This window comes from Tiliqua scincoides, chromosome 13, assembly GCF_035046505.1.
Source record: "Tiliqua scincoides isolate rTilSci1 chromosome 13, rTilSci1.hap2, whole genome shotgun sequence".
NCBI lineage: Eukaryota > Metazoa > Chordata > Lepidosauria > Squamata > Scincidae > Tiliqua > Tiliqua scincoides.
Genome location: NC_089833.1, coordinates 13,384,830 through 13,399,941, shown reverse-complemented (window position 1 = coordinate 13,399,941; position 15,112 = coordinate 13,384,830). Strand labels below are relative to the sequence as shown.

General features: G+C 46.8%; 1 protein-coding gene across 1 annotated transcript; it reads right to left on the bottom strand.

Annotated features, from left to right (window-relative positions):
* Positions 1–343: 343 nt before the first annotated feature.
* On the bottom strand, positions 344–12,724 carry FLCN (folliculin). The gene is made up of 12 exons (XM_066640502.1): positions 12,667–12,724; positions 11,975–12,231; positions 11,508–11,654; positions 9,852–10,073; positions 8,975–9,135; positions 7,207–7,298; positions 6,816–7,012; positions 5,790–5,903; positions 5,429–5,552; positions 4,315–4,446; positions 3,628–3,733; positions 344–1,765 (listed from the first exon to the last, which is right to left on the bottom strand). Exons 2-12 carry the CDS (start codon positions 12,221–12,223, stop codon positions 1,564–1,566), a joined length of 1,746 nt encoding a protein of 581 aa, XP_066496599.1. The 5' UTR covers positions 12,224–12,231; positions 12,667–12,724; the 3' UTR covers positions 344–1,563.
* Between the last annotated feature and the right edge of the window lie 2,388 nt (positions 12,725–15,112).

Sequence of the window (15,112 nt, the reverse complement as noted above, 5' to 3'; positions counted from 1 at the left end):
CAGCCTTCACGGGGGGGGGGGGGGGGGAGGTGGTGGAATTGGTCTTTACTCAGCTTGTGGTTGGTCTGTGGAACTCCTTGCCCAGGATGTAGTGACGGCCTCTGGCCTTGACGCCTTTAAAAGGGGATTGGACAAGTTTCTGGAGGGAAAATCCATTACGGGTTACAAGCCATGATGAGTATGTGCAACCTCCTGATTCTAGAAACGGGCTATGTCAGATGCAAGGGAGGGCACCAGGATGCAGGTCTCTTGTTATCTGGTGTGCTCCCTGGGGCATTTGGTGGGGCCACTGTGAGATACAGGAATCTGGACTAGATGGGCCTATGGCCTGATCCAGTGGGGCTGTTCTTATGGTCTTTAATTGGTTTTGCCATATGTTGTACATATCCTACAGATTCATACACCTTGTCTACTTAAACATCCATTAAAAATTCAATATAAAGCTGCTAAAACCAACCAGGTTTTCGTCTTAGGAAATGCATCCTGCACAGTCACCAGTTAGATGCATTAAAATCCTCACCCACCAGTGCCAATGAAAAGCTGTCTGTTGCCATATAAAAGCAGGACCTTCTCTGCCACCCCACCCCCGTCTTTAAAAAAAATACACCTTCCTCTTTCTATTTGCCTCCTTAGGACGCAATCCTAACCAACTTTCCATCCCTGACCTAGCCCCAAGGTAAGGTAACAAACATGCCCTTACCTTGAGGAGGTCCCCTTGACTGCCTCCCCACTGCAGGATGCAGTGCACGCCCCATTGGCACAGCTAATGGCAAGTTGGTCAGGATCGTGGCCTTAGTTATACAATTAGAAAACGTGAAGAAACAAAAGTAAATCAAACCAACAAGAAGGTTCTTGTACAGGACCCAGAAGGAACGATCCCGCATATCCCATTCAGAAGCATGTTATTGACCTGCGTTAAGGCAAGTGTGGGGCTATATTCAGAGATCCACATGGCAATCCTGCAGCACAAGCCTGATTGAAAACCTCCTTGGCCAGACCAAGAATGAGGACTGAAAATTATGAGCAAACTACAGCCCTAAGCTGTTCTTGGGTGTTGTCACACACCACTGAAGAGCACAATTTGGCCAAAGTTAACACACTCTTATGTCCCATTGAAGGTTCAGCACCTGCATAAAACGTTCTCCTGCTGAACGAATGGAACTTACAATTATTTTAAGGGGTAAGAAGTGACCAGAAGCCACAACGTGCCTTCAGATTTCATTAAAAAGCACTCTGCGTGACAGCAGTCCCTTGTTCTTGAGCAGGAGTCAGAGGATCCATGTTTCAAGACAAGTCTTTTCTGCCCAGTGAGAGTAGTGAAATCCCCACCAGGGGAAAGATGAGAACTCCCAACTTCCTGGATGCCAGCACAACAATGGGAGACGTTTCTCTTCTCATACACCAGAGTTCGAACTGTCAGATGATAACCAATCCCCAAGGGTTCAATTTCCCCTTGCGTCCATTCCTAAACAACCCTCGAAACTGGAGCCACAGGGTGCCAGCATCACACCCAGAGCAACCACGTGGCAGGCTCATGTGACGGATGCCTGAACATAACCCAGGCTAGTTTCGAGACTCCGAAGAAGTGGGGCTGCGAACCGTCGACATGAGGTGCGACTTGTAGGTCTTGCTCAGGCCCGTCATCCAGAACTTGAGGAGCTTCACGTTGTCCTCTTCGGCGGCTCCCAAGATGCTCAGCAACTTCTGGGTGTCCTCTTTGGGTCTGCTGTCCACTTTGGTGAACTTGAAGAGAACTTTCACTTTGCTGCGTGAGACCAAAACACAATTTCAGTAACAGGTAACAAAGTGAGGCCTCACAATGTACAACAAACAATATGGATGACACTAGTGCAGTGGTTCTCAAAGCCTGTCCTCTGCCACTGCACTTCACATGGTCCATCTATCCGAAGCAACACCGGAAGTAACTGGCGATGACATCTTTGCCAATTACTTCTGGGGTGGGAGGCCACAGGCAATGTGACAAACGCCAGTCAGAGGCTCAGAGTGGACAGGAGGGCTTTTCAGGAGCAGGAAAACATGCTTTGGAGCTTCCCACAGCTGTTTCTTGTGTCGCATTCCTGGTCTCACTGCTGGGAGGCAGGTGTCCAGGGGTCCTGCGAGTACCACCAGACATCACCTCAAGTACCTCTGGTGGTACCCGTATCACTGGTTGAGAAACACTGGCACTAGTACATCGAGCTTTCTGTTACAAGCTTCCTGGGAGTAAGGGGCTATTGTTTGAAGAAAACATTCACAGTTCCACAAGATGTCTGAAGTAGTTCTTTGGATCCTGGGCCTAGTCTCTTACAAAATAATTAATACCCATGCACTTTGTCATTCCCACATAATTGCAAGATGGATGGGGGGGGGACAACAACACATAGGTGACACTTTGAAATAGGTGGGTCAGGACCCAGAAGTGGGTTATTATGTGATCTCAAGTGGGTTGTGGTGGTGCTGCCATTTTGTTTTGAGGCTCAGGCCTGCGCAGTTTGTCAGTAGTCAGACTTAGGGTCCTCACGAAGAGAATCCCACCAGTGACTATAGCTTTGGAGGGATTGCTTTGGTCAAGCCCCCAGACTCTCTTGTTCTCCCACCCAACCTCTAGTACTCCCTCTGTTCTGCCTTGCCTTGCCTGGCCCCCCTTCCTTCCTCTCACAATTTTGAAAGAAAAGGACAGTGTCAGGAGAGCATCGACATGGAAACCAGGTTGATCATTTGCCCACCCCTTTGGGCGCTGGAAAGAGCATCCCATGATGCAGGTTGGCCTTTGTCATGAATATGTACAGTTTAGGCCTAGTAACATGTAAAGCCTGAACCACAGTAACCCAGTAACACAGAAGGGGCTTGCAGTCCTAGCTGCAAGGATTTACAATTCAATGGAAGGTGATAATGTAGCACCTAAGCAGCCAGAAAGATGCCCATCAAGGATGGAATGCAGCTGTAGATCTCCAGGGGGGAGGGAAGAGCTGAGAGGGTGAGCTAGAGTTTTTTGTCTTTTTGGTTTTTGTCTCTTGGTGAGATAGGAGGTGGGTGCACATCCTGCCCCGCCAGGACCATGTGGCCTCTTAGGTAACTGAGGATCGACAAAAGAAGCTGACCCAGTGAGAGTCAGAAATTAATAGAGTTAGCCAGTTAGCTTTGTTGTTTTATGCTGATATGTTTCCTAGAAGTTTTTATGCCTCTAGCATTTGCTGCCTTTTGTAACTTTTTGTAACCCTATGTACTTAATAAAGTAAAAATCCTTTTACCATGTTGGTTCATTGTCTGTTGGGGACAAAGGTTCAGAATCCTGCCTAGCCATTCAGCAAGCTACCAAAAATCCTCATTGTGGACTAATAACTTGAGGACTGAGACTTTAAGTAAAGAAAGTGCTCAGTGCCTACAAGGGATATAGTTAAGCCTAGAGGGTCTCGGTGTCCCTGGACTGAGGCACTGGCTCTTACAGGGTGGTGGCAGTACTACCGAACAGGGATCTTTGAGGGCTCTAGGGTTCAGAACCAACAACTCTGAGCACCCAAAACCCTGGGAGTGTGAGACCAAGTGTACGACAGCCTTTGAGAAGCTCTTGACAAACTGAAGACCACTGCTGTAAAACAGCATCCAAAGCTGAAGGCAGACACTCACTTCATCCACTCCTCCTTAAGGCAGACGAGGCACTGGTCCACAACATCCACCGAGAGGTTCTGGTTTGTCAGAGCAGCTTCAATCTTGTTCAAGATGGTGGGGCCAACTGTGTCCAGAAAAAGAAACATAGTGAGGCTACCTTGGTCCACCATTTCTCTTTAGCACTTGATGAGCAGGCTCTACAAAGTTTGCATTTTGTTTTCTTTTAATGTATTTAAAGAATCACGCAAAATTAGCAATGACTAGGCATCCAAGAACAAAAAAGGGATGCCCAGGTTTGATTACAGCAGTAGTTGGACATTTCTCTGAATTTCACACAGACTGCTGCCAAATGATGCCCCTGCCAACAGCTCCTCTGCATCAAACAGCAGGTATTAGCCATGGAGCACCCAGAGGGCCTATATCAGTGCTTCCCAAACTTATCTGGGTCAAGACATCCCTGCAGCTTCTTCTTCCCAGCTAGGCTTGTGAAATCTTGCAAAATCCAAGATGGCAACACCCCAAGTTTAGTGTGATCCAAGATGAGCTCCATGGCATGAGATTTCATGAGATCCAAGATGTTGGTACCCAGAGCAACAGGTAGGAGAAGCCACCAGGGACATCCTGCAGCAATCTGGTGAGTGTGCCATGATGCACACCTTAGAAACCCTATATAATTAAAGTCACAAAAAGTGGAGATTTGCTGACCTCTGTCTGCCGCCACAGGGCTCCCGCTGGTGACCACAAAGTCGTATCTGCTGAGGGGCTGCTCGTCGTCAAACAAGACAGGGTAGAGGCTTGATCGGGTGGCAGTGCGGACCTCTACGAGAACAGCAAATTCTAGAACAAGAGGATCCCCCCACAAGATCATGATTCCAGCTTTTTTTACAAAATTGTCCTTCACACTATACAGCAGGGGTGGCCACAAGCAGTTCTTTGATATATAATGTGCAGCTCTCAGAAATATATTGGCTGAACTCCTTTTTGCATCATAATCAATATAAAAGATAAATAAGACATTTTCAAGCTTTATTTACTAAATAGAAACTGAGAGTCCACTGGATTAAAACAGAAGTTTAATGTTCAGGGTGAGTAAATATATTTAAAGAAACATTTAAACTCTTAATTATTGTGGCTGTCAAACATCTTTCTGGTAGATCTCAAATATCTGAAGTTTACTGCATGTGACTCTTACAATAAGCAAGCTTGGTCACCCCGCTATAGCCTATGATAGAAAAGTCATCCCCAAAATGCTATGGTACAGTATGAACGGTGAGAGAAGAGGGTATGTGATGTCCCTTCCCTGCCACACCTCTGACATTTCTGAAGATTTTTAGCAACTGCAGAGTAGACACCTATCACCACCCTTTTCTCCCGGGCCTCCTGTAATAGAAGCTGTGCAAAATGATATGAAGTTCCATCAGTTTTCTTGCTCCTTCCACACCCTTTTGATCCCTTCACTGCCCTCCTTCTTGCTCCCAGATCCAGTATAAGCTCCTAAACTTTACCATCAGAGCCCTCCCATGGCCTCATCCATCCTGGCCTCTCAGCTCATATCTCCCTGCCACACTTCTGCCCATGGCTTTGTGACCTCAGCTCCACCACCCCTGCTGGTGTGAGGGTCTCTTTAGTTCCCTCACATGACTGTCCTTTCTTCCCTTAACATCTGGAACAAAGATCAATGAAGGATGCCAACAATTTGCAGAGAAAAGAAATTGGCTTCCATCTCATGCAAAGAGATCACTGCCATGGGTTATTCAAGGTTTCAGCAAGCATCAATACATGGGTGGGAGGAGGGAGAGAAAAAAAAAACTACTCTTACCTGAGGATAGTATGTGAGGTGGGATTTGCACGTGAGGGCTCAGGCCCAGGAAGTTACACCGATAAGCCTCCTCATATTTGTCACTGTAGGGGATGATCCGGACACAGCCCACAGGTAGCATGGTCTAGCAAGGAAAACCCAACAGGCAAGAAGCTAAGGTTACACTCAGGCCAGCCAGGAGGAAGCACAATAGCACCCAAGATGGTTCTCAGGTGGGAAGAGGGTTGTTTTTTTTTTAAGCCGTACAACAATAAGCTCTGCCTATCCAAGCTCTCCGTGACATCAGAGCAGCTCATCCAATCACGGCCAGAAGCCTCACCACCACATAATCCCTTATATGGAGGCAAAGAGATGTTCCTACCCGTAAGACATCAAAAGCAGACTGGACAAGGTCTGTATCACGCGCTTTCCAGATGACCTGGTTCCCCATAAGCACATGCCATGCCAACATGCGGAAAGAAGATGCCCCCAAGACCTAAAAAAAAACAAAAAAAAAACCAGACGGAGAACATCTCCTTAAGGCTTCCTGCTTTTTTCACTACACCATCTCACCATTTCCTGTTCATCAACAGCACCATGTCACAGCAGCCATTTCACCAGGAACATCATGTGTTAGCACAAATGTGGAAGCATAAGAAAGCACTCCTAGAAGCTGGGTTGGGAAAAGTCACACCATCGCCTCTGTTTTGTGACCCTGGAGGCCCCCATTTTTTCAGTGTTATCCTGAAATTCAGGAAGGTGGAACAAGACCTGGTTCACAGGTTCAGGATGGCTCTCATGGGGTATATCCCTGACCTCTGAGGCTTCCATTCTGGAATCTATCAAGAAAAACTCAAACAGATCAGAGAAAGTGGCCAGCCAATTCATCATTTTATCTCCAGCTCCTGGGACAAGTCAAAAAGGGGGCACAAAGGCCCCCTTCAGTCCTTGTTTGTGCTCCACTGTATTTGGTATTCAGGGGTATAGTACCCCTGGACAGGGAGATTCCCTTCACCTCACATGACAGACTTCCCCTCCACAAATTTGTTTGATCCCCATTACAACCACTCAAACCATCATCATCTTGTTGAAGTAAATTTGTGAGCTAATTAGGCATTGTGAGAAATATGTCATTTTTGTACATCCTATCAATAAGTGTCGTTGGGCACTACCCAACTTCCACTAGAAGAAGCAAAAAAGGGAAAGCCCTGAACCTCCCCACAGATGCTGGAACTCTACATTCCAGTCAACAGTCTCCACCATCTCTTGTTTATCACCAATGCCGATGAAAAGAAAATTCTGTATATGTGCAAGAATAAATGTAGATGGGCCCAGTTTCATTCACTCATTCAAGCCACAAACACATCATTTAGGTTAAATTGTGCCCAGGTGAGTGCTCCGTTCCCACCTGTCTCAGGTGCCGGAGGGACTGGAAGACAGACTGACTTCTGGATGTCGCATTCCAGTTTCTGCAGTCCAACAGGAGAGAAGAGTCTGCTGGGCTCTTGTTTAGCTCCCGGATTTCTCTGCCATCAGCCTGGCTTGCAGGTTTCCCCTCCTCCTCCTCTTCGGAGTTATCCCAGCCTTCTGATTCTTCTTCAAGATCTCAAAAGAAACAAACCAAAAAAGGACCTAAATTAAGTAGATCCCGGTTCCATGCTCCAGGATGTCCGTGCTAGAGACAAAAATAGTCAGAGAGACTATTGGTTTACAGTGGGCCCTCCTTACCCGCAGGCTGGCATCCAGAATATCCAAGGCTGCCAAGCATGAGGCTGGAGGGCAACAACCAATCAACTTACCTGCCAGTTTCTCCATCTGAACAAGAGTGTCCTCTGTGGGGGCTCCCTCCAGCAGTTTCTCTGTGAGTCTGCTGCCGCAGGCCTTCAGCAGCCTGACATAATTAAAAGGATCCCAAACATGAAGGAAGGATGATTATAAAGTAGGAATCGCCACGACAAACGTCACTTCTTCATCAAAATACCCATTTTACGTACATAAATATGAGAGCGGTGGATTGTTGACAACTTTCATGAATATCCAAACATGCAGATTCACCAGTGATATACAGAGAAGGATCTCCTCTATGGAGAACTTGTGCAAGGAAAGCGCCCTACAGGTAGACCACAGCTGCGATACAAGGACATCTGCAAGAGGGATCTGAAGGCCTTAGGAGTGGACCTCAACAGGTGGGAAACCCTGGCCTCTAAGCGGCCCGCTTGGAGGCAGGCTGTGCAGCATGGCCTTTCCCAGTTTGAAGAGACACTTGGCCAACAGACTGAGGCAAAGAGGCAAAGAAGGAAGGCCCATAGCCAGGGAGACAGACCAGGGACAGACTGCACTTGCTCCCAGTGTGGAAGGGATTGTCACTCCCGAATTGGCCTTTTCAGCCACACTAGACGCTGTTCCAGTACCACCTTTCAGAGCGCGATACCAGAGTCTTTTGAGACTGAAGGTTGCCAACAAGTAATACAGAGAAGAGCTACACACTTCCTTCAGAGCTAGCGGAAGAACCAACTAAAGCTTTAACTGGTTAGGAGAGCCCATTTTAACTGGTGTCACTGAAGGTAAAGGGCACCCTGGACCATTTGCTGAAGCTATTTTGCCTTTGGTGCATTTTGTTTCATTACAATAAAATAAAATATTTCTTAATAATAATAATAATAATAGAATTAAACAATTGGAAAAAAATCACATAACGCAAAGACCTGGAAATTGAAATACAGAGTCTATGGGGAAAGAAAACAGCCACCCCTCCTCCTGTCATTGGTGCAATAAGTGCAATCCCCAAGGCCCTTAAGAAATATCCAGCCAACATAGGGCCCAATCCTATCCAATTTTCCAGTGCCAGTGCAGCTGTACCAATGGGGTATGCACTGCCTCCTGCGATGGGGAGGCAGTCACAGAGGCCTCCGCATGGTATGGGGACATTTGTTCCCTTACCTGGGAGCTGCATTGCAGCTGCACCGGCGCTGGAAAGTTGGATAGGATTGGGCCCACAGGCATTGACAAGATAATAGATGAACTGCAAGGAGCCTTACTAGGAACACTGAACGTTATATGGAGATATCTCTCCAGTTCTTAAAACTCTTGGGTAGAGTTTGAACTAGTGAGCACTCAAAATCTCCAGGCCAAACATCTGTTGGGTTTTGACACCTCTGAATGATAAAAACAACACCACCACAACCACCACTGGGATCACTTTGTGGCAGAAGAAGAACAAAGTGATCCCATTGGTGACTGGCGCCCTCCGTGTTATTCCAAAACACCTTGAGCAGCGCATGACCGGCGTAGGGGTCACAAAAATTACCACCAGCAGGAGAGCAGCAGTAGAGATCTTTTGCCTTCACACCTGTTTGTGGGCGACCCAAGGGTTATAAGTTTGGCCACTGTGTGAAGCAGGACCCTGGACTAGTTGATCGGAAACTCCAGGGCTCTCTTCTTAAAATGCAATTCATAATTTTGTCCATCAGTGAATCAATCAGAGGGCAATTGATCATTCAGCTAAAGTTTTCTATACAGCCCCTCATCTTTCAATGCTCAACACAGTCTTGTAAGAAAAAGTATTACCAAGCAAAGGAAGTGTGGAGGCATGCCCACAGGTTCTCGTCATTGGTCAGGGAGGTCAGAGAACGAGCTGCATTCCCATTTCTCTGGTGCAGGAACGGCGTGAAGGCTGTATTCATGCGCTGGGCACGCTGGGGGCAGCCGTACTGCTCGGCTTCAAAGACCTGCGTGAGAAAGATGCAGTGAGTAAAACCAGGGGCCCACTGGAAACATTTCTTGCAGGGCCCCAGGTTCACAGCCAAGGTCTGTAGAATCTTAGTGTATAAATAACTATTATAGATTTATATCCCTATGGCACAGTGGAAAGCAATCAAAATGTGTGCTTCAAAAGTGAAATAGTTTTGTTTGTTGTTCTATAAGTAATTGACATATTATGTAATTCAGGTACAGTAAAAAAAAATTGCAAAATCTAAACAGTATCAACAAACACTACTGACTTTTTAAGAATTCAGAAGGAAAAATTGTTGCTGTTCTCTACAAAACCTGCAACGTGGTGCTAAGTGTCCATTGCATTGCGTTGTTGTATTTGACAAAACTAGATTACATTACCCTAGTGCAGGGTCCCCTTAGGGGTAGGGCCCAATTGGCATAAAACCAACCCTGCATAAAGAAAGCTACAAGAGAAAAAGGAATCCAAGCCAAGGAAACTGCCTCATACTGAGTCAAATCATTGCCACTAACCGGGTTGGAGACAGGGATCTTTCCACAGACTGAACCTGTGTCCTTCCACATGCAATGAGGCTTGCCACCCCATGAAATCATTACTGCTCCCCCCCCCCCACATGGATCCTGAGCTTCTAACAGCACATGCTCAGGCTTGTCCCACAGTCCAAATTCCACCCACCTGCTTACCACCCCTCGCCTTCCCTCCCAAGCACACCTTGAGGGCTTTGCCTTGCAGCTCATCAATGATTCCGCGGATCTTTCCCAGCAGGAAAGGCCAGGAGTTGATGAGATAGATGCGGTCCATCATGATGGTGATGATGCTGTACCAGCGCTGGAAGCCACGGGCCAGACTGTCCTTGATGAAGAACGTGTGGCTGAAGACGAAGCCATGCTGCTCGTCACCAAAGAAGATGGGGCCCTCGCGCCCTGGGCAAACCTTGCAGGGTGGGCAAGTGGACACATGAGCATGCGTGAAATGCCAGATTAAACCTCACAAGCCCAAGGGGTCACTGAACACTTCCTGTGGGTGTGGCATGGTGCTTCAGGGCCCCTCCTGCACACATCTTTGCCCTACCCCAATGTCGAAGACAGGAGTTGAAAAATGCTGCAAAAATAATTAGGAAGTGGACATTTGATTATATTTATACGCATCTCAGGTGCCAGGTAGGTCAACAGGGATGCTATAGTCACAGCAGCATCTCGGCCAGCTAGAGGGGACAACTCAGTAAAGGTGCTTCCTGTTTCCTATTAACATTCACTGAGTAGTCCCCTCTAGCTATAGGTTGCCTGCTTGTCTTGCTATAAGCTTTTTGCTTATAACATCTAGATAAAGCAAGCACACAATTCCTTTACATGACTAGAAACAACATAAATCAAGGCAATGGGCACAAGGAACCACAGATAACCAGATATGCAGATACCAGGGGACTCCTGTACTATCAGCAGCAGCAACTCTGGCTTACATGGCTTAAAAAGCTGTTCAGACAAATCCTGGGGGACAGTGACCAGCGGCCACAACGGCTGTGCGATGCCTCCAGGTTCAACAGCCCTGTGCCTTTGAATACCAGCTACACTGTTTTTAAATCCAATGAGATATCTTAGTGCAGCGGTTCTCAGATGTTTAGTACCGGGACACACTTTTTTAGAATGAGAATCTGTCAGGACCCACCAGAAGTGATCTTATGACCAGAAGTGACATCATCAAGCAGGAAAACTGTTAACAATCTTAGGCTGCGATCCTGCCCACACTTACCCAGGAGTAAGTCCCATTTACTATCATTGTTAAGTTAGTTGGCAACCTTCAGTCTCGAAAGACTATGGTATCGCGCTCTGAAAGGTGGTTCTGGAACAGCGTCTAGTGTGGCTGAAAAGGCCGATTCGGGAGTGACAATCCCTTCCACACTGGGAGCAAGTGCAGTCTGTCCCTGGCCTGTCTCCCTGGCTATGGGCCTTCCTTCTTTGCCTCTTAGCCTCAGACTGTTGGCAAAGTGTCTCTTCAAACTGGGAAAGGCCATGCTGCACAGCCTGCCTCCAAGCGGGCCGCTCACAGGCCAGGGTTTCCCACCTGTTGAGGTCCACTCCTAAGGCCTTCAGATCCCTCTTGCAGATGTCCTTGTATCGCAGCTGTGGTCTACCTGTAGGGCGCTTTCCTTGCACGAGTTCTCCATAGAGGAGATCATTGTTAAAAGCATATACATAGTAGCCTGTTAAAAGCACAGAGCTGTTGCAGTCACCTACTATGGTACCATCAAGTCTAATATATTAAAATAAAATATTGAAATGATCAGGGACCCACCTGAAATTGGCTCACAACCCACCTAGTGGGTCCCAACCCACAGTTTGAGAAACACTGTCTTAGTGGGTGGCTCACCTCGCAGCTGAGGCTGCGGACGCAGGCCTGGCGCACAGTGCTGAAGAGCTGGGGATGGTTTGGATGCTGGTGGCTGACATATTTGATGGAGGTCTCTTTGTCGTGGCTGACGTAGCCGGGATGTCCTGCAGGAAGAGACCTGCACCCCTAGGCAGAAAGAGAAGCAGGACATGAGAATGACTGTCGGGGAAACCAAGCAGAGAGCCATTTCCTTCCAGCAACAGGTTTTCAGAGGTATGCTGCCCCTGTATATGGAAGTTCCATTTAACTACTACGGCTTATGGACAAGGTGATGGAAGATCCATCTCTAACCCCTTTCAGGACATAAACACCATAAGCAACCACATGTGAAACAAACAATTACGATACGCAGGGTTTGGCAGGCTGGATGGCAACTTCCCTGCACAGCTACTTCTACTACAAGAGAAATGCACAAGCTTCTACCTGAAGGTCAAGGGTCAACTTGCCTCACACATATCGGACTTCTTCGGCCCTGGGCTGCTGGAGTCTGCGCTGGCGCCTTCGGCCGGACTGTGGGAGCGGATCCGGCTACTCATCTGAATGCCCCCTTCCTCCTCTTCCACCTGCTCGCTCTGCCCAGGGCTGTCTCCACTCCCTGCGCCCTGAGGCAGAGGCGCATGCAAGACCTCCGTGCAGAAGAGGGTGCGAGGTCCATGCAGCTCGCAGAAATGGCAAAGGACGACAATGGCGTTCATCGTGTGCCCTAAAAATTGACAGGGAAGAGCATGATGCCTCACAATGCAGGCCCTAGACCAGGGCTCTCCAAACCCTGGCCTGGGGGGCCAGATGTGGCCCAAGGCAAGCCCCTATCCGGCCCGTGGCCAGCTCCTGGTCCCCTGGTCAGCTGTGCCAGAGGCTCTCAAACACAACTAAGAGTTGTGCTTAAATGGGGGTCCATTTAAGTGCGTGCTTTATTTCTTTAGGGTGTGTTGGTGCATTGGACACATGGGACTTACTTCTGAATAGACATGCATAGGGTTGGGCAGTAAGGCTGCAATCCTTACAGTTTCCTGGGAGTAAGCCCCATTGGACACAATGGAACTTACTTCTTTGTAGACATGCATGGGATTGTGCTCTAACTGACACATAAGCACTGAAGCACACAATCTCAGCCACTGTCCTGTCACCAAGATCCTACCTTGGCTCCAAGTTGCTAGTCCTGATAGAGGACGCTCTCCCCTGTAGACTGAGGCCGAGATCCCCCTTCGCGCATGCGCACCTCTGTAATCGTGTGGTCCAGCCCAATAGCGCCTGACAGTGACTGGGCGGGAGAGACCATTAAAGCAATTCTGGGGGGAGTAAACAAAGATCTGGCCCCCTTTGCCCGCGCTTGCCAAGTACACGAGCAAAGTAGGGAGTGAACACCCCCTCCCTGAAAGGCTACATCCCATTCCCAAGCTCTGTTTCAGGCTTCCAGCCCGTCCTCCTTTCCTGCATCACTCTCCCCCTATATTTGAATGGTTTAGTCCAACGCTGCACCGTCTTGCAGGGAATGGGACGCGTTCACTTCTATTAATGGGGGTGACAACTGCTAGCAAGGGATAGGCTATTAGCAGCCCAAAGGGAGGGTGCAGATACCCCTTGAGAGGGATTTGTGGGGCAGATCATATGCTTGGGAGGTTCATAAAAAGTAACAAGACCCTACTTGGTGGTATCTGGCAGGGGTTTCTGATTTTGACTCCCCCCTTTAGGATGGAGATGGTACTACCCACCAAGTCCTATGACCCTCATGTGATAGCAGCTGCAGAACACAGAATGCTTATGATGGGGAGATCCCGTGACTGTGTTGTGGCTGCAACAGTCCCTGCCCTACTGGGCTTACTGTATATATAATGCAGTGTGTGTATTTGTGTATATACATATACACACACAGCATATATTTATATATATAAATTATAATTACAGTATGTGTGTATATGTATATACACACATAGACACACAAATACACTGTAATCATATATGCACACAGTATATTATGTTTGTTTATATATATATATATATATATATATATATATATATATATATATATATATATATATATATACAGGATGACCCCAAAAAAACAGAACCCACAAATCTTTGAATTAAACTGTTAATTTTAATTTTTCTTCTTTTTTCTTTCAGGGTATACAAGTCGACTTTGTGCATGAAATATTGGAACAATCTTCCCCAATATATCTTGGTCAACCAAGGAAAATACATTTTGCGTCTTTACTGGACCTTTGTAGGATTTAATAAAATTTTTATGGGTTCTGGTTTTTTGGGGTCACCCTGTGTGTGTGTGTGTGTGTGTGTGTGTGTGTGTGTGTGTGTGTGTGTGTGTGTGTGTGTGTGTGTATTGTATATTAATACAGTATTTTAATTCAATATTTATTCAGTTGAGACAATATTTATTTAAAGTCTTTTTTTTTTTTTTAGTTTCCAGCCTTCCCCCCCCCCCCCCGGTTGAGAACAAGACAATTTACAGTGTATATATATTTTCCCTACTGATTGCCAGAAGCCCTTTCCCCAAATGGCTCACAGTCTTAAAATATAGAGGAAGGGACTTCAATTTAGCTACAGGAAGCTCTAAGGCCAGTGGTTCTCAAAGTGTGAGCCATAGCTCTCCAGGGATCTGTGGAAACCAGCCAGGTTTGTGCAAAAAAAAAAATTTTTTTAAAACTATTGACATATATAAGAAGTCTTTGCAAAAAAAATTGCCCTGTAAGTGCTTCTCACACATTTAGCACTGGAAAAACTGGACGATTTAGGTCTGGACAAGAGACTCCTTCTGTAAATCAGGAAGCTCTACTCGGAAACTAGCTGCTGTGTTAGATTAACACCATGTGGGAAACTTTCGGCCCCAATTTCTACTAATTTAGGAGTCAAACCAGGATGTGTCTTAGCCCCTATGCTGTTTAACATATTCATTAATGATCTGGCTCCTCATTTGTCCTTAGTTGACACCCATCCTCCTAAATTAGGTAATTGACCATTCCCCCTTCTGTTGTATGCAGACGATATGCTGCTATTGTCCTGTACGAAAATTGGCTTGAAGCGTTTAATTGTGTATTAAATACCTAACTTCCAGTAAATTGCAATTAAACTTTGAGAAGTCTAAAATAGCGGTTTTTGGTTCCCAATGGAAACCTACCTCTTGGTCCTTTGGTGGGAAGGTAATCGAACAGGTTAAAGTTTTCAAGTACCTGGGAATTCTGTTTCAACATAGGCATACTTGGTCACCTCATCGCCAGGCTGCTATTAACTCAAGCAATTTATTAGTTCAAGCTACTTTGCGGTTTTTTTACACTTGGGGCAATTCTTACATCCCAGCAGCGGTGCAGATCTTTAAGTCCAAGGTTCTGACACGATTGCTGTTTGGTACCCCTATCTGGATTTCAGCCTTTCCACTCTGTAGAACGTGTTCAATCCAGATTCCTCTATAAGATCTTTGCGGTACCTCACTGCGTCCCTTACACAGCATTGTGCCTCGAAGCTGGTCTGCATAAAATTGAAACACTGGCCTGGCTCAGATTCTTGAGATTTGGGCCAAGGGTTGGTTTTGAGGCAAATCAGAACATCATGCTCTCCAACGTTCTTGCTGA

What these genes read in the sequence shown, in the direction of transcription:
- FLCN (XM_066640502.1), bottom strand. Translation starts at nt 12,223, where the DNA reads ATGAACGCCATTGTCGTCCTTTGCCATTTCTGCGAGCTGCATGGACCT. An exon ending in ACCTCACATACTATCCTCAG is followed by an intron (nt 4,447 to 5,428) that starts GTAAGAGTAGTT and finishes CTCTTGTTCTAG; the next exon opens with AATTTGCTGTTCTCGTAGAG. An exon ending in CTTAAGGAGGAGTGGATGAA is followed by an intron (nt 1,766 to 3,627) that starts GTGAGTGTCTGC and finishes GGTCTCACGCAG; the next exon opens with CAAAGTGAAAGTTCTCTTCA.